This window comes from Periophthalmus magnuspinnatus, chromosome 8, assembly GCF_009829125.3.
Source record: "Periophthalmus magnuspinnatus isolate fPerMag1 chromosome 8, fPerMag1.2.pri, whole genome shotgun sequence".
NCBI classification, from domain to species: Eukaryota; Metazoa; Chordata; class Actinopteri; order Gobiiformes; family Gobiidae; genus Periophthalmus; species Periophthalmus magnuspinnatus.
Genome location: NC_047133.1, coordinates 3,880,036 through 3,901,825, shown reverse-complemented (window position 1 = coordinate 3,901,825; position 21,790 = coordinate 3,880,036). Strand labels below are relative to the sequence as shown.

Here is a 21,790-nt window from a genome sequence, read left to right as displayed (position 1 = left end):
ATCTGCAACCAATTGTGCTTCATGTAACTTCAAACTGCGTCTCAAACCAGAGGCGTGGGGCTCTTTAAATGCGTTACTGTGTTTACGGTAATGTGCTTACGTCGTCCCTCGAAGACGACCAATCAGAGCGCAGGTGCCAGTTTATTCGATGCATCAAAGGAAAAATAAGGATGGATATATATAAAATAGAGGTAGTTGTGTGAAAAAAATGCATGCTGATGTTTATTTTAACATGATTTTTATGGCTAAAAAGGAAAGTGTAGTCTATAATGTGCTCAGTCCTTAAAGGGTTAACCTACAGATAGAGGACACATCCACCTTTTTCTCATTCTCAGGACAGGTCAGGCCTCACGTGAAGCTCAGAACCTCCAGAATTCACTCACTGAGCTGCAAAGGCTGCACTAGCACTCATTCATGATTGGTTGTAGAGTGTGAGGTTTACATAATGAGGATTCAGATCAGAGAAAGAGACATTTTAGATTTAAACCAACTGGATTTCAGCACTGAAGTTGCTAACCCAAATGAGAGATTCATGTGAGGCTCTTTCTGTTTTCTGATTGAATAATTGTTGTGCAAAACCAAAACACCAAATTATAACAGAAATAAACGGATCATCATGTCCAGTGTTTTTGTAATTAACAGTGAATCAGAATTACAATTTTTATCAGTGTAATTATGATTTGAAAAGTGCTCCCTCAGGACAGAGAGAGGTTTAAGAGAATTAAAAACAAAATCTTACTCATAAATAAAAGTCGACGCAGTTTGATAATAAAACATCCTGCGGTACAGATTGGACCATATACCACTACTGTTCACTTCTCTCCTTTTATCTTATATCTCATCATTTCATTTTGTGCTGTGTTCAAACTGCAGATCCTGACCCAAGAGGACTGGAACGTGGTCCTGTACAACGGCATGGCCTCCACCTCCCCGTGGGCAGCGCTCTATTTCGTGGCTCTTATGACATTCGGCAATTACGTGCTCTTCAATTTACTGGTGGCCATTTTGGTGGAGGGTTTCCAGGCCGAGGTAAGAGAAACAGCTCGCGTCGTTCATTTGCATTTATTACACAAAGCTGTAGTCGCTGAGCGTGTGTGATGGGACTAAGCTTCAGGGTGCGGTTTATTGGACAGGGCCAGATGTATTTCAAATGTATAAACAAGTGTTTCTCTGGGGTGCTGATCTGAGGTAGATTAATTTCTCAGGGGAAAAATGTCACTTGTAAAATCACATGTAGTCATCACGAAGACGGAAGCTATTAGCCTATTTGCTACTTTATAAGAATTTGAATAAAAGGTGGCTGCTTGTTTTATATCTACAGTAATGTAAAAAAAATAAAATAAAAAGTGGTGCTGCTCTCCATTCCCAGCACGTTAACCTGCCACAGTTTGGACTCGGGCTGGACTTTGCCTGAAAATAAAATTGCTGATTTTTTTTTCCCCTCAAAAAAACAATTTCTGATTTGACTTTCGATTATTTTTCCTCCGCTCTTCATTAAAACTGTTCTGCAAATTACGGAAAATGGTGAAAACTGAAAAGATTGCGTTCAGTGATCATATTTAACCCATTGGCCACTGAGGAAAATCTTTTATGAACGAGATAAAACAAAGTGTTGCATTAAACGTACGGCACCAGCATTTTATTTGTCGTGACTGCACTGAGCCTTTCTTCCAAACAAACTGATTTGAACTTCACATCTGATCTATCAATTGAATAGATTTTTCCCCCAGTTCTCCTCTCATAAGTTTTTTAGTCGCAGTTAAACTTGATAATTATTATCCAGGACTGGGGCTGTGAACTTATTACACCACAAATTACCACATGGACAATCGTCATTTTACTTGAGCCAATTTCAGTGGTGGAACGTAACAAAGTAGTAGTAAAGTACTGTACTTAAGTAAAAGATATCTGCACTTCATTTAAGTAAATTTTGTAGTGTATACTTTGTGCTTTTACTTAACTATATTTGAGGCCTGTATCTGTATTTTCTACTGTACTACATTTTTAAACAGGACTGAAAAGTATTTTTATTGTTGTTCATACTTTGAGCAAAACAAACATACAATAAACTACAAAAAACAGTTCAGATCTTAATAAAAAATCACTGCATTTGGAGCTTTATTACATCAGTACATTAGATTAGTACATTCCTAAACAGGTACTTTACTTAAGGATTGTGTGATACTATTACTTTTACTTGAGTACTTAAGTAACAAAATTGAGTTCTATAACTGGCCAAATTATCATAGGTCTAAGGAATACTGTGTTGTCATGTTTCTAAGAAGTCAAAATGTACTTTTTAAAATACATATAGCGTGGATATAGTGGCCACTTGATGCACTACAAATTAAATCAGTACAAAAATATAAGATTGTAGTTCTTTCTTTAGTTATGAATAGTGGAATAAAACGGTTGACCCACTGTCGTTTTCATAGTTGGTCCAGTCGTGTGTTTGTGGTTTCCCAATCTGAGGACGCAGTACAATGTTCATGACCTGAAAAATAAACATAATAGATACAAATATGTCTTTTAAAACACTTCATGTACACATTTTTGGGGAAGATGGATGGATGCATTTTTTTTTATTTTTAAGGGGGTAAAGGGGGTGGGGTGATTATGATTTGCAGAGAATTTGAATTTAACATTGACCAGTTCATACATTGATTCCACATTTCGCTTTTTGTCCAGTCGAAAGCGCACGAGAAACTATAACTAGAACTATATTACACTTCATAAGACTGTACCGTCCATCATCAACTTTACACTGCCCCCTACTGGAGAGATAAATCCGTTTGGGCTTTAGTGATCTGGATCTGGCTCTGGTGTTGGGCCTGGGTTTGTAGAGGAGCCTGGAAGTTGGATGAAGGACTTTGTTTCCCCGTCTTCCTGTTGTGCCTCCTGTGCTTGCTTCTCCATTCTTTGAGTCAACTTCAGGAACAGGAACTGGCACAAACTTGGGTTTTCTGTATCCTTCTGTGAACTTTTGGTGTGTTTTTTTGGCTCTTCCGCCCTCGGCCTGGTGTAGGAGGGTGATATTCCTCTTCCTTGTTGCTCCTGGATGGTTGGGCACATCGAAAAGTCTCTGTCCGTCACGATTTGGAGCTCAGTTTCCAGGTGTTTGACATGTCTGCGGTTGATTGTCTCTTCGTGCATAATTAAGTCGGTTGTCGTCATTTTGATCTTGTCGTTGAGGCCTGTTTTTAAACCGACCCTGTCTCCCATCACTGTGTCCATACCCTCCCCTTGTGCGATGTGGCTGTTGTCGAGTGTATGTTCTTTTGTCTGTTATTTTTAGAATCCTGTGTGGTTTCCCTCGTGTCCACTGCGGGCATGTTGGATGAAGGACTTTCTTTCCTGTCCTGTGCTGTTCCTCCTGTGTTTGCTTCTTCATTCTTTGAGTACAGTATTTGAACCTGTGGCTTGTTTTTTGGCTCTTCCATCCTCGGACTACGTTAACCTTTTCCTTCAGGTGGGGCACAGTTTGTAGGAGGATGGTTGCTCCTGTTATATCCACCATGTTTATGATTGGTGCATGATTAGGGCGGTTGTTTTAGTGATTTTGATGTTGTCCTTGAGGCCTGTTTTTAAACCGATGTTCAGTCCTATCCTGTGTGTTATTATAGTGTCCATATTCTCCCCTTGTGCTTTATGGGCTTTAAGTGTGTGTCTTTTGTCTGTTATTTCTTGAATTAAGGCTCAAACCAGGAACAAACCAGTGCATTTCACTTCAACCGACTTAACTTGAATATGTCCAATTAACTTGGAAATGAACTTGGAACTTGGAAACAAAAAAGGCACATTATACATTTATATTTATGTAAAGTTACTATTTTATTCATGAAGTATATTCTTACTGTATTGTCTTGCTTATATAATGCTTGCAAAGTTGTCGTGCAAAAATGTTCCAGTTTTGCTTGTGAAATGTAATAGAAAAATGGGGAAAATGACAAACTTACAAGTAAAACAAATAAAAATGACTTGAACAAACAACAAAGATTCATTTTTAATAGATTAAATTTTATTTTATTTTATTTTATTTTATTTATTTTATTTATTTTATTTATTTTATTTATTTTATTGATTTTATTTATTTTATTTATTTTATTTACTTTATTTGTCAATACAATTTTCTTACTTTAAAGAGGGTATTTTACTTCTATGGAATGTTAACTGCAAACACAACATATTTAGATCACTGTGTTTCCTTTTACTGTTTTGAAAATGCTGAAATATTTTGTGAAAATAGCTTATTAACATGTTTTATAATTATTTCATTTATTTGCTTTATTTAACGAGAACAGTACATTAACCAACATTTCTGTAAATATGCCAGAATTATCTAAAGAGAGTATTTTTCATGTGTAATTCCTCCTTGGGGTTTGAATAGGACGCAGGAGAGATCACTAAATTACTGACACATGCATGGATGACATTTAAAACCTCTTCAGGGATGTTTTTGATGAAGGAACAACATTATAACATGGTAGAAAGTCGGTCAGTTTTGCATAATACCCCCTATTTAAGTGCAAATGTACCAAATAAAAGTCAAATGCACCATAATGCAACATAAAATGGCTTTCCTCAGTGCTTCTTTGGTTAAAGGTCAGACGTTGTTTAAATACAATAAAAATAAAACACAACTCGGGCTATAAAATAAAGTGAGATACAAAGCTCCTTCACAACAGCAGCATTCTGACTTTAACAGCGCCTCCAGTCTGAAGAACCACGAACAAATGAATCCTCCACGGAGCAGTCTTTTTGGCGCACCGCTGGGTACGTGGAAGGACCTTCAGTTACTTTTAATTAGCTCCCAGCTGAGCGCGGAGGTCCGAGGCTGCGTTTCCGAACTGTCGCTTTGTGAGTGGAACAGAAACAGAGCAGATATCATTAAAAAGAATAAAACTGAAAAACACTCCAGTCCACAGCCACGAAAACACATCATCACAGCAAACAGTAATGAAATTCAACACTGACATTCAGTTTGTGATTCACAGGGAGATGCAAATCGCTCCGAATCCGACGACGAGGGGAAATCCGACAACTTTTCCGAGGATGAAAAAGTGGAGCAGCTTCGAGACACAGGTAATCGGATATTTAACGTAAACTGACTTGAGCCAATAAAAGTGTAAACGTGCACTATTTAACTTTTCTGTTGGAGTGTCTTCCACGTGTTCGCCTCAATGGAGATGCTGTTGCTTTCCCAGGAATGTTCCACAGTACGGCATTAAACTTGCGCCTGCATTTATTCAATTCTATGTGTTGACATCTTAAAATATGAATTCACTTTTTGCCACGTTGCAGCAGCTTTTTATCGTCTCGTACAGTGTTTATCCACAGTTTATGTTTATTACCAAACCTGGATATTCCAATTACAGATGTTGAAACTGCCATTCACAGAACCTCTCCACAGATCTGACCTGTAACCTGGTCTGGTGGTGTTACCTACTTGTCTCCATGGAGATTGATATGTGGAACATTCAAAGTCAAATCAGTGCGTTAATGAAGACAAGTAGGTGGCAGAATTTCCAGCAGAAAATGTATATTCATTTTTAAATTACCACATTTTAAGATAATAGTTTGTATTCATGATATTTTATAATTAAATGTAATAATTTCAGATGGATTTCTATATAACTCTAGGCAGGATTCACAAATTTTGGAAAAAATAATTAAATAAATCTACATATATTGAGTTAAATCATGTACCGTAAATTTCGGATTATAAGCCGCTACTTTTTTTCCACGCTTTGAACCCTGCGGCTTTTACAGCAGTGCGGCTTATATATGGAATTTTACTGGACAACGGCCCCTGGGGGGCGCTCTCTAGCTGTAAACGTAAAAGTGAGACAGACGTGGGGAAAGATTCTGCTCTGAAGAATTCACTAGTTTTGATTTTGAACGATCATTTTGCGCATCATGAAATGGATATGATGCAGTTTTTAAGATAAAGAAACAGAAAGGAAACAGAGCAGGGGTCGGCCTTTAACACGCAAAGAGCCATTTGGACCCACTTTCCACATAAAATAAAACACTGGGAGCCGCAAATACTTTTTGACATCTAAAATGAAGATAACACTGTATAATAACAATAATGTAACGGAATAATGTAGGTTTTACTTTCACGGACAAGCCTTCTACACGTGGCAGATAAATATGGCAAAAACAACTTAAGTGCATTAAAAAAATACAACTCACCAAACCGCTGCATCAGTGTGAGCCCTGTGCTGATTATGTGATTATGTCTACTCTGCTCCGCAGTTTCTTTAAAAAAACAACAACAAAAAAACTCGTAGCGTATGGTTTAATCCCAGGTGCTTATTCTCCATGTGCCAAAGCAGTTTTGAAGGTTTCATTGCCTTATTTGCTTTTCCCGTATGTTACGCAGAGCGGACTCTGTGCGTGAGTCACCTGTAGCGACAAACCCAGATTTTAAGTAGGCATTGTCTGTTAAATTTATCTTTCTTTTTCTTGGAGGTCGTAGTCTCTTCTTCTGGCTCCTCAGTTGTCCTTTTCCCCTTTGTTAAAAAGATCTCCAAAGACTTTTGTTTTGGCTCATTTTCACTCGCTTGTGGCTCTACTTTTGTGCGTCGTGTCTGATGTGTTATACGTGATACGTCACCGCGGAGACAAGAGCAGATAATATACTTGCTACTACATCAAATAGATTTCTGTGGCGATTTCCAGCAGGATTTTCATGATACATCTACGGACGAGCTTATTAGTGAGTCATTAGGGACGGGCCAAAGTTGCTCCTGACCCCTGTGCGCACAACGTCTGAAAATCAGGGCTCTTTACGCAGGACTGTGAGCTGTGTCTGTGTCAGTTCCCAAGCCACGCAGAGCCGCAGTATAAGGCTGAAAGAGGCGCATACGGCTCCGGAGCCGCGAGTTGCCGACCCCTGAAATAGAGCCACTGCACGTAAGCTCGACATCAATGAATCCAACTTGGTCAATGTAAAAAGACGACAAAAGTTTTCAGAGGAAATAAAAGCAGATTTTCCGTGTTGGTGCAGCTTTATTTTCTAAACCTGCAGATGTGTTCATCCCGTGTTGTTGTCGTGTTGGTGCCAATTTTCAGGCACAGTTTAAAAAAAGCGTGTCAGTGCAGCGTCTTTCTGTGTAAATGTCTCATGTTACAATATGAAAACCTGCGGCTTTTATTCAGGTGCGGCTTATATATGTACAAAATTGATTTTCTCTTCAAATTTAGCTGGTGCGGCTTATATCAAGGTGCGCTCTGTAGTCCGAAATTTACGGTATGTTTCTGTCACTTTTTAATGCCGTGATAATTGGAAGTATTTGAACTTTCATCTGGTTTTTGTTTCATGTGGATTGGTCCAGTAATTCCAGAGATAAAAACCACAAACCAGGTCAAAACATCTGCATTTTGACACTTAAAATGCAAATTAAACCATAAAATTCTACCCTGACGTCCAGTAAAATGGTATTTTTATGTTATTCTGTCACATGAACCCAACCTTTTCATTCAGCTTCCTGTTGTACGGCGCCATTTTGAGGACGGCTGGCCACTCAAAAGATATAATATTTTCTTTTGAATTGTTAATTGCTGTGGCAGTGCATTAACTTTACTTCTTTCTGAAACCCCACGGATCAACCCAGTGCTGTCGTTTTGCACAGAGCTGAAGATGTACTCCCTCATGATGACCGCCAACGGGCACGTGGACCGCGCCTCCATGGCCCCGCCCATCATCATGCACACCGCGGCCACGCCCATGCCCACGCCCAAGAGCTCGCTGGGTCCCGACTCCATCCTGGGCGACGAGCAGCTGTTCAGAGACGCCATCTCTCTGTCGGAAAGTGGGAGCGTCAGCGCCGAGTCTCGGGGCGCGGGGCCGTCCATCGACCCCATCGCCTACGACCAACGCTCTTTGGTGAGTCGCAGCGAGAAGTTTTAATGTTGAAGTTTGGGTTGTTGTCAGAATTGTTATTGCCTTATAACAGGCCTGTCACGATAATTATTATATATCGATTTATCATTCAGTATATGAAAAATGGAACCGTATATTTAGGTGCTCAATATTTATCATACTTTTTGTTATTTTAGTTGTAATACATTACGATTTTGAGCTCATATTTATAATTATTAGCTCATTCTGCTATTTATTTCTTTCAGCTCATGTCTTTTACTGAAACGGTCTATTTAATAAGGGGCATAAGTGGCACAAAGTAGTTTCAATCATTATCATTTATCGCAATATTTCTCTGTAGCGATATATCAAGGCAAGTTTATTTGTACAGAAGAATTCGTTCACAAAGTGATTGGAAGTGTTTTACAGAATAAGAAAGACAATAAAAATTACAATACAACTAATAAAAATGTAAATAGTCATAAGTAATTAGCATAACGTTATCATTAAAGGAGAAAAGTGCAGAATAAACCCCTCACATGCACAGATAAACAGAAACAGTTTGAGTCTGGATTTAAACATTGTGAAAGTTGAGGCCTGTCTCACATTTTTGGGAAGAATGTTCCAGGTTTTAGGTTGTGATTCCCCATGTTTAGTCCTGGTTTAGTCCTGGTTTAGTCCTGCTTCAGTCCTGGGTCAGTTCTGGTTTAGTCCTGCTTTAGTCCTGGTTTAGTCCTGCTTTAGTCCTCTTTTAGTCCTGCTTTAGTCCTCTTTTAGTCCTGCTTTAGTCCTGCTTTAGTCCTGTTTTAGTCCTGCTTTAGTCCTCTTTTAGTCCTCTTTTAGTCCTGCTTTAGTCCTCTTTTAGTCCTGTTTTAGTCCTGCTTTAGTCCTGCTTTAGTCCTGTTTTAGTCCTGCTTTAGTCCTCTTTTAGTCCTGCTTTAGTCCTCTTTTAGTCCTGCTTTAGTCCTGCTTTAGTCCTGTTTTAGTCCTGCTTTAGTCCTCTTTTAGTCCTCTTTTAGTCCTGCTTTAGTCCTCTTTTAGTCCTGTTTTAGTCCTGCTTTAGTCCTTTTAGTCCTGCTTTAGTCCTGCTTTAGTCCTGCTTTAGTCCTGCTTTAGTCCTCTTTTAGTCCTGCTTTAGTCCTGCTTTAGTCCTGTTTTAGTCCTGCTTTAGTCCTGCTTTAGTCCTGCTTTAGTCCTGTTTTAGTCCTGCTTTAGTCCTGCTTTAGTCCTGTTTTAGTCCTGACTCTGGGCCCAGCAGAGGGCCGGTCCCTGGTCCTCAGGTGTGCGACGGCTCCTGTGTTTCTAACGTGTCAGAGATGTGTTTCTGTCGTGTTTCCGTGACAGATCTACCTCATAATTACTTTTGAAGCAGATGACGAGCTGAAGTCTTATTTCATCCGTTCTCTTGCAGCAGAGCATCTCCAGTCCCGGGCGTCGCTCTCCAGTTTTACCGCGCGGCACAGGGAGCTCGTGGGGCAGCCGACGCTCCAGCTGGAACAGCCTGTCCAGGGCCCCGAGCCTCAAGAGACGGGACACCAGCGGAGAGAGGGAGAGTCTGCTGTCTGGAGATGGAGAGGGAGCGGGGGACGAGGAGAACGGAGAGGAGGAGGAGAAAGAGGACGCAGCCAACAACAGACTACGGCCCGCGTCTCTGGAGATCCTGCAGGCGTCTACACTGTGCCCCTCCATCGTGACCGAGTACGGGGACTGCAACGGTCGGACCATCTACGAACCGCCCAATATAAGCGCCGACCTCAAAGACGACCCCAACGACGACGAGCTGGACGATGACGTAAGTATCATCAAATAAAAGTGAAACAGTGCTTACTTATATTTAATCTTCCACATATTTGGGTAGGATGATGAAAATTTAAGGAGATATTCTGTTTTTTGGACGATATTTAGTATTACGCTATAACAAACACAGGTTATAATTTGACTTTTTATTCATTACAAACTAATATTAGATGAAAACTCAAAGCTCGAATGCAGCGCAATGTTTGAATCAGTCAAAAAATAACTCTTTAAGTAAGTAAATGATGAGGGAACACTGTTATTGTGTGGTTAATAATTGAAAAGTCAATTAAACGTTGAAATAAGATTAACTCCTTGGGAATTGTCGTACTAGAACGCCTCCTTCAGGGCACTACTCTAACTCCATTTATGTTTAATTGATTATATTGAACTTAGCCGTAATTATGCCACTCATCACTAAATTCATCTCGATCACTGGACAAATGCATAGAACAAAGGTATTTACAGCTCAAATGGCGTTGCAGCAGGACTACAGTTAATAATATAACCGCTGCACAAAGTGACATCTAAAAATAAAAAAAAATTAATAAAAAAAACCCCAAAACATATATACATTCAAATTAATTTTAACAGTTTGGCTTTTGTGCATAAAAATCTTGTCTATTGATCATTTTTATCACTGATTAGCAAATGTAATTAGCTTTCAAATCAAACATGACGTCTACAAAAACAGGCTACTGCTTAACTTTGTCAAAAATATTCAAAAATGTGTTTATGTTTTAGATGATTTGATCTTTTTAGAGCTTTGTTTAATATTCTCGGCAGTGGAAAGCTGTCAAACGGGAATCAAAATAGTGCCAATTGCGCTGCGTAGCATAAGTTAGCATTAATTTATTGCAACACTTTTAAAAAATCACTTTACATGCCAAATAATAGCTAAATAACAGTCATAATAAAGAAGCTCAAACCGATTTCAGTGGCCGTGATCTCATATTTCATGTCTTTTTTTTCCTTTTTTTTTTACAGCTAAGACAAGCAGCGACGACGGTATAGCTCTTTAGCTAGCTCCGCGCTCTCCCTGTAGATCCGCTGACACATTTGCTGAGCAGCTGCCTTGTGCTTTTCACGCTCTTATGTAATTTCTTAATCACTTAATCTGCCTCTCTGCTTGTTTAGACTTCTTTTTTTTTTTCCTTACAGTCCCAATCCCTCTCGTCTCATTTGCCCTTTTTTCGCCACATAACTTCCGGAAGTGTTTAGTTTTCTCATTACAGCCAAGAGGGACGGTTGTGTCATTGACTTTGAGAGCGATTCTGCGTTTAGCGGTAGACCACGTACAGTCATTGTGTGGAATAAGCTCCAGTTCTGGTTTATCGCCCCCGGGTGGTTTGGTCTGACCTCTGCAACAGCGATGATGGTTTTATTAGGTCTAAATTGAGTTTGCAAAAGCATGAAATCCTCCGGAACAAAAGGCTTGTCCCTGGCTGTCTGGAAATGGAGGTCTTGACACAGCACATTGTCGGCGAGCGCAACTCTCTTGGATCAAATATTAGGAGATATTACAAGCTGATGTGCCTCATTTTCTTAAATTATTCTCTCGCGATTAGTTTTAAGCACTTTTCACAGCACAGAGACCAGGGTGGAGTTTTGCCGTACGATAACGCTAACAACAACTAGCGTGCTAACACACTTTTCCTGAATATTAGACTCTAGAACGTTTTATAAAAAGATTAAGACAGTGCACAGTGGACTTATTTGAGCTGCTTACATGTGTCTGTGCAGCGGAAAGACAAATTTAGCTCAAATACATGGATAAAAATTGAGTGCAGGGTCTTTCTTGCTCGTTCATTTTAGCATCCAGGGTAGAGTTTGTATCGCCAGGCTACATTTGTCACGTACTGGTCTCCGTCTGACCTCCAGTACTGCGTCTCACATGTGCAGTAAAGTACTTGGTCCCTTGTCCCGGTTCATTGTCCTTTCTAGCACCTCTGATCTACCAGTAATTCTGTTTAATTCAACATGGATGACCCTGGGATTTGTAATGTTTTGGGTTTTTTTTGTCTTGCTAACTGAGTTTTTTATTAAAATCTATGCTTTCTTTTAAAAATTCACACTAAAGTTGGTATTAAAAGTAGATTAGAGCAGGTATGAGCGGTCTTGATTTAGTATGAGTATCACCACATGGTAAAATAAAATCTAATCAATATATTCTGTTTAATTCTATGGTATAAAATGATGATGATTTGTTTATTTCGAGCTCTGGTCTAGGATAATTTTTCATACTTGTCCAAGAAAAATAATAATAATAATAATGCCTGAATACACTTTGAATACATCACATATACAAAATGTTTTTATAGTCTCTTTGCACAAACGGGAGTGGGATGAAGGATGCAGTAATACAGTACTTATTTATTCCCTACTTTTCTCGTGTGTTTCCTGTACATGTTTTATAAAGTCACACAAATCTCATCATATTAACATTCACAAAGATTCAGATGCACATATCAGTTACAGTTCTGCACTGAAAATGATGAGTTTGTGTTGATTTCACTGTGTCGTTTATAGATGTTCAGACTACAGTAGTGCGTTGTTGTATTTAATGTTTATATTGTCGTATCAACATAGATTACTCCTTCGTATCCTTAGTTTTAGAATTGTATTGCTATTTTGTTTATGCGTTACCTACTTTCTTTTCACATAATGCTCTTTTTTTCTTGTTTCCAAATGTCGTCTCTTGTATCTCAGCCTCCAAGAAAACCGAGCGTGGCCTTTAAACATGTGTCTGTGTCTAGAATAGGAGCTTTAGGACTAAATACCTCTCATCCAGTTGCATCCAAACACACACACACACACACACACACCAGAGGCACAGAGCCAGAAAAGCAGGACGCGCGCAGCTTCTATTTGTGCTGTGTTTAATTGGAAATGTCAGCTTAGCATTCTGCACACCTATAAGCTTAATTCTGTTTGTTTTGGTTGTGTTTCTTTGCAAAGCTATAATGAGTTAGACCAGGTTGTATCGAGCTCCCGAATAGGCTAAGAAGCTGCAAATAAGCCTGTTGTGCGATATTTAGTGTCTGTGCCTAAGTGCGTCTTGTTAAGAATTAATTCTAAAGGGATTGAGCTGCTTTTCCAACACTTTGGGCTACATTTGTTGATCATTTTCTCAAGTAATAAAGTAAAATATATGTCCTAAAAGCAGCTCTTAGGGTCAAAATGAGACCACTGTGTTCATTTTATCTGATTCTAAAATGTTTTCTTTTATCATCTGTGAACCAGGAAGTAATGCGAGTGCACTGTTAGCATGCTAGTTGTTGTTAGCAGTGGAGCGATGACCTCTGAACGTTGTAAAACACGCTTGTATACTCATTGTAGTGAATAATTTAGACGCTAATAATGTGTCAGGAAGTGAGGAGTTCAAGTTTTTCACGTTTTTAAGGCAGGAAAAATCACCGTGTGTTTATTTAAAGTATAAAATATTCAAAATAAATGTTAAAAATTAAAATCCCACTTCATTCTTGTTGCTCTGCTTTTCAAAAAATGTCAGATTTCTAATGCCGCCCACCCCTAGAAATGTTGTTGTTGTTGCTGTTTTCGGGATCTCGGTAACAAGCGTCGCAAATTTGTTTTTAAGTGACGCAACGCGAGGAGGATTTGTAGTAAACAAATAAGTCGAAAACAAATTGCTTCTTGTTCCCGACGCGGAGCATGACTTGAGCAGCAGAAACAATCACACAGGTGACAAATGTGATCACAATAACCAGACGTAGGGAGTATCTCTTAAAGGGACAGTACCTGATTTTGACATGAAAGGCAGAACTAGCTCATTTTAAACGGTTTTAAACGGCGGTCACTTTCCTAACACATTCCTAGCGTACTAATTATTCACCACGATGAGTTTATAAGTGCATTTTTCTCAGCTTTTGTCATCACACCACCCCCAGCATGTTAACAGTGCCGCAGTGTTACTTCTTGGTTCACGGAACATGGATTTAGACGGCGCACATCGCTCTCATTTTGACGCTAAAGCACATTTTTATACATAATCTGCGTCTTTATATTAAAACGTGATTATATGTGCTTGTTTTTCTCTTTCTGCAGAGTTCGTTTTGCTTCTTTGTGAAGAGGGAGCTGCAAAACCTGAAGCCGCGCTGGTGCAAAGAGCATGAGGACTGGAACTTGTACTTGTTTTCACCTGAGAACCGGTCAGTACAATCGTTTGCACTTTTTTACCTTTGCACCGTGTTTTATGTAGATGCTAACTGTGCGAGAGACTGTAAGAATATAAAAAATAAATACATGGTTTAGAGGAGGATTGGGATCGATAATAGCACAATGAAATTTAAAGAGAAAGTCAAATAGCAACTAGCTAGTAGCAGTTAGCAAATAGGAATTACGTTGTAGTTTGCACAATTGCAGTTTCAGCTCCTTTGCTCTTACTCTGCTTTAAATAGGCCTGTCAATAATATTTTGAAGTGTATGATGTATTGTTGTAAACTAAATATAGACGATAAACGATATTATTGAAACTGATTTATGCCACTGACACAAAAACCCAAGATTTAAACCACAAAAACTATTCTAAAATCTACAATATTGTTAAAAAATCATGAGACAGAAACACTTTAGTACCGTATTTTCCAGAGTATAAGTCGCACTGGCCAAAAAAAAAAGAATAGTAATGAAGAAAAAACATATATTTCACATATAAATCATTGCATCCAAGTATAAATCGCAACTCTGGCCAAACTATGAAAAAAAGTGCAACTTATAGTCTGGAAAATATGGTACTATGGTCTGCTTTTGCACTAATTGTCTTCTGTTTTTAATGTTAATTGTCTTATGTTTTTAATGTCTTTTTTGCACTGTAGCACTTTGAAATTTGTTGTTCAAATGTAAAGTGCGTTATAAATAAAATGTATTATTATTATTATTATTTATTATTACTTAATTTGCATGTGTAATGAGTCACAGAAGTTATAAATTACACCTTTTGCGGCTTAAATCTAGTTTAGCCCAAAAAATTCCCAGTAGTGCAAAGAAAATGTAGATATGATGAATATTCACCCCAAAAAAATATATTTAATGTTTTGTTTTGTTTGTTTTTTACTACTTAACCTGTACTTTCAGACTTTACACTTATGCCACACTACCACACTATACCAGAACTAAACCAGGACTAGAACAGAACTAAACCAGGACTAGAACAGAACTAAACCAGGACTAGAACAGGACCAAACCAGGACTAGAATAAAACTAAATGTGATTACAGCAGTACAGTCAGTTTTGTAATGAATAATGCAGTGGTTATTTTTGCATCTTAAACTATATTTATCTGACTGCTGGTTTTATGTTGGAAAACGTGACAAACTTAAAGGAAAAAAACAACACTAATCTTAAAATGACAACTAAAATACTAATAAAATACTAATAATAATAGTAGCAACAAAGTAAAGCATGGTCCCAATTGACAGATTTCTACATTTTTCATTTCATTTTCCAGGTTTCGGACGTGGTGCCAGGCCGTCATCTCCCACAAACTCTTCGACCACATCGTTCTGGTTTTCATCTTCCTCAACTGCATCACCATCGCCCTGGAGCGGCCAGACATACAGAAAGAGAGTCCGGTAACAAATCATTCATTTTAGAGCACGATTTCCACTACAGGTTTAATGTCATTTCCAACGTACTGTTCTGATTATGTTTTCTTTTTATTAAAACAAACTGAACTGACTCGTGTTCTTTTGTGTCTTCAGGAGCGTTTGTTCCTGAGTGTGTCTAATTATGTGTTCACTGTGATCTTTCTGGCAGAGATGACCATTAAGGTAAACATCTGATTTGTTTTTATTCTGCATATTCATAGCAACAAACAGTCCCAAAGTGTATTTTACAGCTGTTTTATATTTAGTTATCTTAACATTTGGGACAGCAACATTAATCACAATTGAATCTAAATCACAAATTGAAATATCACATTTATTTACAAAGATTTTCTACAAACAAATACAAATATTCTGTCTTTATAAAGTCTTATAACATATAAAATGTACTAACCCTGTTTTTTAGACCTTTTCAAACATCTACACATTGTTCTGAAATGTTTGTGGTTAGTAACTCTGCGAATAGTCAGGTAAATTTAATGCTTTGATGTGTTTAAAGGTCCACTATGTAACTTTTCTGCTGAGCGTCTGCCACCTGCTTCCCTCCAGGGAGATGTTATTGTTAAGAATGTTACAAAAAATGCCACTAAACTACTTTAATATTGTATGAATTCAGTCGCAAGTGATTTTGTAAGGAAAACTCATTTGTACAGTGAGTGTGGTTGCCTCTGCACAGATCTGACTTGTATCCTGCTCGTCGCCATATGTAGATAAATAAATCTTATTCCATACAGCGTAACAATCCAGGTAAAACAACAACATCTCCATAGACGGGCAGCAGTGCACCTTTAAATGACTGTATGTGTTTTAAATTTATCCTGACACAAAAGTATATAAAAAAAGGCTCAAAAATACTTGATTAAAAAAAAACAAAAAACATTTCCCACCATCACTGTCACGTTCTGAGAAATCACAGACTATTGGACTTTAACAACATGGACCTTAAAAGAGCTCATCTAATTCATAAGGTCCTCCACTCCCTCGCACCACCACCTTTAAAGGAGCACGTTAAATATTAAAACAATTTAGCAAAGAGCCGCCGCCAGAAGTGACCTGTGACCCCCCACAGACGGACCTTTAGTCAGAATGTATCTGTCCAAGGAACCTGTGGAATAGTCCCTAACCCTGAGAGAATGTCCCACGTACACTTCTTTTAAAGCTCAAATGAAAAACTGGTTATGGTCAAACCAAATATGCATCATCTAAAGTGGAAATGAGATTTTAACAGAGACATATTTGTACGTTTGGGCAAATATGAAGGGAGTGGGTGTAAAATGTAACTGTCTTGAATGGGACAAACTCACTGGAATAATGGGAACTGTGCAGTGAGTGGGATGTGCAATATTTAGAATGGTGCAATAATGGGAACTGTGCAATGAGTGGGATGTGCAATATTTAGAATGGTGCAATAATGGGAACCGTGCAATGAGTGGAATGTGCAATATTTAGGATGGTGCAATAATAGGAACTGTGCAGTCAGTGGGATGTGCAATATTTAGGATGGTGCAATAATGGGAACTGTGCAATGAGTGTAATTTGTAAATTTGGGAACTGTGCAGTGAGTGGGATGTGCAATATTTAGAATGGTTCAATAATGGGAACTGTGCAATGAGTGTAGTGTGCAATTTTAATTTGGACTCTTTTGTGACCCCAGCCTTTTGCCTATAATCTGGCCAGTTTACGTTCGTGTTTAATCATGTTTGTTCATTAATATGTATTGTCCCAATCAAATAAATAAATAAATAAAGTAAGTAAAGTATAAAACATATCGCTGTACTGTTCAGCCTTAATCAGTACATTTGTTACAGGTCACTTTCACCTACGAGAGTAACACAGAACTCCGTCTCTCTCCTCAGGTGGTGGCTCTGGGCTTCTGCTTCGGCCCGCAGACCTACCTCCAGTCCAGTTGGAATGTTCTGGATGGTCTGCTGGTGTTTGTGTCTCTGGTGGACATCCTGGTGACTCTGGCCAACCCCGGGGGAAACAGGATCCTGGGGATTCTGAGGGTCCTGCGTCTGCTCCGAACACTGCGCCCGCTCAGGTAGGACGGGGTGACGGGGCAGAGGTGAAGAGGTGTGGACGTGTGATTTTATGAGGAGTCCAGGGTGTAAAGTAGAGATGAGGGAGCAGAGGTTTTGCTGTTGAGAAGATGCAGAGGATTGGAGCTGGTTAATGAGGATTATTAGTAGTAACAGTAGTTGCAGTAGTAGCGGCAGTAGTAGTTGTGGTAATAGTATCTCCACAGTAGTGTTACCAGCAGTAAAAAGTAAAAAGACTAAAAAAAAACACTTAAACTCTTCAAAATCTTGGGTGTTTATCCGTGTGTATAAGTTGCTGATAAAATAAAAGGGGCAAAGTTGGATGTTTTTTCACAGCAAAAATGGCTTAAGAGGAATTTATTTAATTTATTTACTTTTTACTCTTTTTATTATGTTTTTGAAATATAGAACAAACAAAAAAAGGAATAATAATAATAATAATAATATAGATACAAAAAATAATAATAATAATAGAACTGAATATTTGCACATCCATACACATATTTATATTTATACATTTACACACATAGAGCTGTCTCGATATTTATCATTAAAAAAATCAATAAAAAGCCCCCAGATGGTATAAAAAAAAAGCTCTTGTTTGTTTCTCAGTGTGAATTAAATTTTTTCTAGTTGTACATGTTGAATTATGTCTCAAAAGATTTTGGTGAGTTGTTTTTTGTTTTGTTTTTTTACTTTTCCAGTTCAATAAAATTAAACATCTGGCCAACAATGTAACGTAACTCAAGATATTCTTTTGCTTATTAGGGTACTTATTTTTTATACTTTATTATCAAAAAGTGGTTTAAATATTGTATTACTCCAGGCATTATTGTTTACAGAGATGAAGCAACAAGATTATTATAGCAAGATTTTCTTTGTGGTTTTTTTTTTTTTTTTTTTACGTGATTTGGCTCAGATTTGCTTCAGTTGTTTAATTGTTTATTTGATTTTATTTTTTTTACCAGTAGATGGCAGATGTGAAAGCCTTTGTTCAGGTTTATCTCCGCTATGTGGTCTTCTTCTGTCAGGTCAGACTGTTATAAAGTACGTAGCATGTTGTGGTTTTATGTGAGAATACAACAGGAGCTGGTCAGCCAATCTAATTACAAACGGTAGCTTTTCTAACAGTTTAAAATATACTGGGATAAAATAAAGTTTGGGCAGCTGCGCCACACAAAAAAAACGACCTTCACCTCCCTCTGAATTTTTTACTGCTGTCTGCTTTGCGACAGACCACTAGCTTGTGTCACTTCAGTGCATTTGGACCTCGTTTCTGTATTCCTCGTTTCCCTCAGGGTGATCAGCCGCGCCCCGGGCCTGAAGCTGGTGGTAGAAACGCTCATCACCTCCCTGAGACCCATCGGCAACATCGTCCTCATCTGCTGCGCGTTCTTCATTATCTTTGGCATTCTGGGAGTGCAGGTAAGTATCCACTGTCTCTGCTTCTGTTCAGACCAAGGACATTTGTTTTAGAGGCTCAGGATGTGTCCTAAAGGAGGAGCTGGAGGAAAATTCAAGACTTTCCAAATTTAGTGGATAACAGGGTTTAGTCCTGCACTGCAAAACTTTGGATTTTGAATAGATTATGTTTATTTACTTGATCGGATATTGAGCCATTTTAATACTTTGCTTCTGTGATTATGTATCAATGGTGTCTTTCCATATTGGCTAAATTATCTTAAACAAGTTATATCATAGGTTATATAAGCAATTAATCTATTATGCCACACTATGTAACTTTTCCGATGGAGGGTCTGCCATTTGCTTGCTTGAATATTCCACGTTATTCAACTTAATTATCAAGAATATGTTAATTTAAATGTTTTTATTGCTTAAAAATGTCTTGGAAAAACATGTGTTCTTACTGCGAGTGGTCCCGTCTTTCCAGAAAATGCCATATTGTGGAACATTTCAGGCAAAGCAATAACATCAACATGAAGAAAAGCAACTGACAGAGACTCAACCTGAAAAAGATACATAGTGTACCTTTAAATACTGTCAATTTCAGACTATTGAGTGCAATGGAATATAAGCCGCATGTTACAAATATGTTGTAACGTGAGATATTTACACGGAAAGACGAGGCATGGAGGGTTTTTTTTTGTTTTAAGACGAGCTTTTTTACAAACTGTGCCTGAAAATCGGCACCGACACGACATCAACACGGGATGAACACACCTGCAGGTTTAGAAAATAAAACAGCATCAACACAGGCATCTGCGTTTATTTCCTTTAAAAACTTTTGTCGTCTTTTTACTTTGACTAAGTTCTTCCCGCTGCCGCCTCCAACGTCTCACCATCGATTCACTGATACCAAACTTACGTGCAGTGGCTCTATTTCCTTCTTTGATGCCAGATCCATTCCGCATAATCTTTCCCCACGTCTGTCTCACTTTTGCTGCACATTTCCTGCTAGACAGCGCCCCCCGGTGGCTGTTACCCAGTAAAAGTCCATAAATAAGCCGCAGGGTTCAAAGCGTGGGGAAAAAAATTACGGTTTACAGTCCGAAATTTACGGTACTCTAATTTGGATTAATAAAATCCTGGATACACTGCAGAAATGTGATATCTGGTCTTGGTTAAACTTACACATATTTTTATTTAACCTTTGAGATTTAATAAAAGATAAAAAATGAAGCTCAAACTATGATCTTAGTCTTTAGTGTCTGTATGACCTAGATTATTTAATTGGATAATGACATTTTCCACTGGTTCAAAGTTAATTATCACTGAAATGTTGTTAAAAAAATGCTGATATTTTTTCCTGCCCCATTGGGAAAATAATTTGGCTTGAAATTGGACACTATGTAAGACTGAAACAAGCATCGTAATATAAGTCGGTCAAGTAACTAATACGACTGAGGATGAGATTAATATCCTTGTTTCTAGTCATTTTCCGTGCACGCTACACAAATCACTGCGTTTTTCATTCAAATAACTGTTCGTCTTGCTCCAAAGTAGTTAAATGTCAAACCCTGAATGCGTGAGTGGGAGCTGGAGGGCCATTGGAATCATTAAATATGCCGTGGACAATAAACGTTTGTTCTTGATGAGTTTGTGCGAAAGACAATTAGGTTAAGTGTGGAGAATGGTGCAGACCCCACAGGCCTGTTTTATACTCAGAAGCACAAAGATAAGAACCAGAGTATTCAAAAAACCTCCTTTATTCTTTAGTAATAATATTAATGTAGTGTGTAAAAACCTCCAGGCTCCTCTGTCGTCCTCTGTTGAGATAAAGAGTAAAATGGTAAAACGAGGCGCACTGCAAAACCTAAACACAACTGTGATACTTTTCTGGTGAAGGAGACGCTATTGCTTTGCCTGGAATGTTTCAATACTCAAGTCACTTTACGGAGCTGTTATATTAGAGTCTGTTTTTAGTCTATTTTTAAGTCTATTTTTTAAATTATTTTAAGCTATTTATCTATTATCTTGTTTTATTGCATGTACCATTTTCCTTCTGTTCTTTAACTGTGCGGTGCAATACTGGAATTTCCCCACTGTGGGACTAATAAAGGCAGATCTTATTTTATCTTATGTTTCACAGCGTGGCATTAAAAATCTGTCTTGCTTTGATTCAGTTACTGGTGTTTTTTGTTGTTTTTAAGAAATACTTTAAAGCAGGGGTGTCAAACACATTTTCACCAAGGGCCACATCAGCAAAATGGCTGCCATCAAAGGGCCAGTTGTAAAATAAATGTAACTACTTTTTAAACTTTTTAATCAACTGTTTCTGTATTTATTGCTTATTCAAGTTACAAATATTACATATGCGTTTGCAAAGATGTAAAAATATGGCTGTGTAACTGCGTATCTCCTGATAAAATGACATTTTAAGACCATCAGACCTTTTAATTTACCCTGTCGAGGGCCACATAAAATAATGTGGAGGGCCACATTTGGCCCACGGGCCTTGAGTTTGACACGTGTGCCTTAAAGTATCCATTTTTACGTTGAGCAGCTGAACTGTAACTCAGCCTCGCGGCTTCTCTCCATGGAGGTAGATGTTTAACTCAAACTGTTTAGACAAAGCAGTAACGTTTTCCTCGAGACAAGCATGAATACAAAAAGTTACATGTGCAGCTTTAAAATACCTTGATTTCTTAATAAAACCTATTGTACTTGCGTCAACTCTAGTTATACTCTGTGACACCCATGGATCGTTATGTTATGATCATTATGTTATAATAAAAGAAACAAGCTCGCCTACTTCTGCATAAGAAAACGGCGATGCCCAAAGGGAAATGACATCACCGTCTGAGAGAGAAAATGAGAAAGGGACACAAGTGTAACATGGTTAAAATCTCTAAAAAGTCAATATCGTTTGCTTTAATCTTGATTTTAGTAGGTTTAACTAGTTTAGATTTATATATGTGTATGTTTGACTTTATTTGTGTATTTGTGGAGTAAAATTTTATGACTTCAGTGAATGTATAAATGTATTAAATAGATTTGTTTTTAAC

At 38.0% G+C, this 21,790-nt stretch overlaps 1 protein-coding gene across 1 annotated transcript in view; it reads left to right on the top strand.

The window, feature by feature from the left end:
- The window catches only part of cacna1ha (calcium channel, voltage-dependent, T type, alpha 1H subunit a), a 191,218-nt gene that overhangs the window by 142,338 nt on the left and 27,090 nt on the right, over positions 1–21,790 (top strand). The window contains exons 16-24 of the mRNA XM_055223851.1: positions 874–1,029; positions 4,995–5,082; positions 7,638–7,891; positions 9,282–9,659; positions 13,727–13,830; positions 15,129–15,252; positions 15,382–15,450; positions 17,142–17,326; positions 18,623–18,749. Coding sequence (XP_055079826.1) covers positions 874–1,029; positions 4,995–5,082; positions 7,638–7,891; positions 9,282–9,659; positions 13,727–13,830; positions 15,129–15,252; positions 15,382–15,450; positions 17,142–17,326; positions 18,623–18,749 — 1,485 coding nt within the window. The remainder of the gene's footprint in view (positions 1–873; positions 1,030–4,994; positions 5,083–7,637; positions 7,892–9,281; positions 9,660–13,726; positions 13,831–15,128; positions 15,253–15,381; positions 15,451–17,141; positions 17,327–18,622; positions 18,750–21,790) is intronic.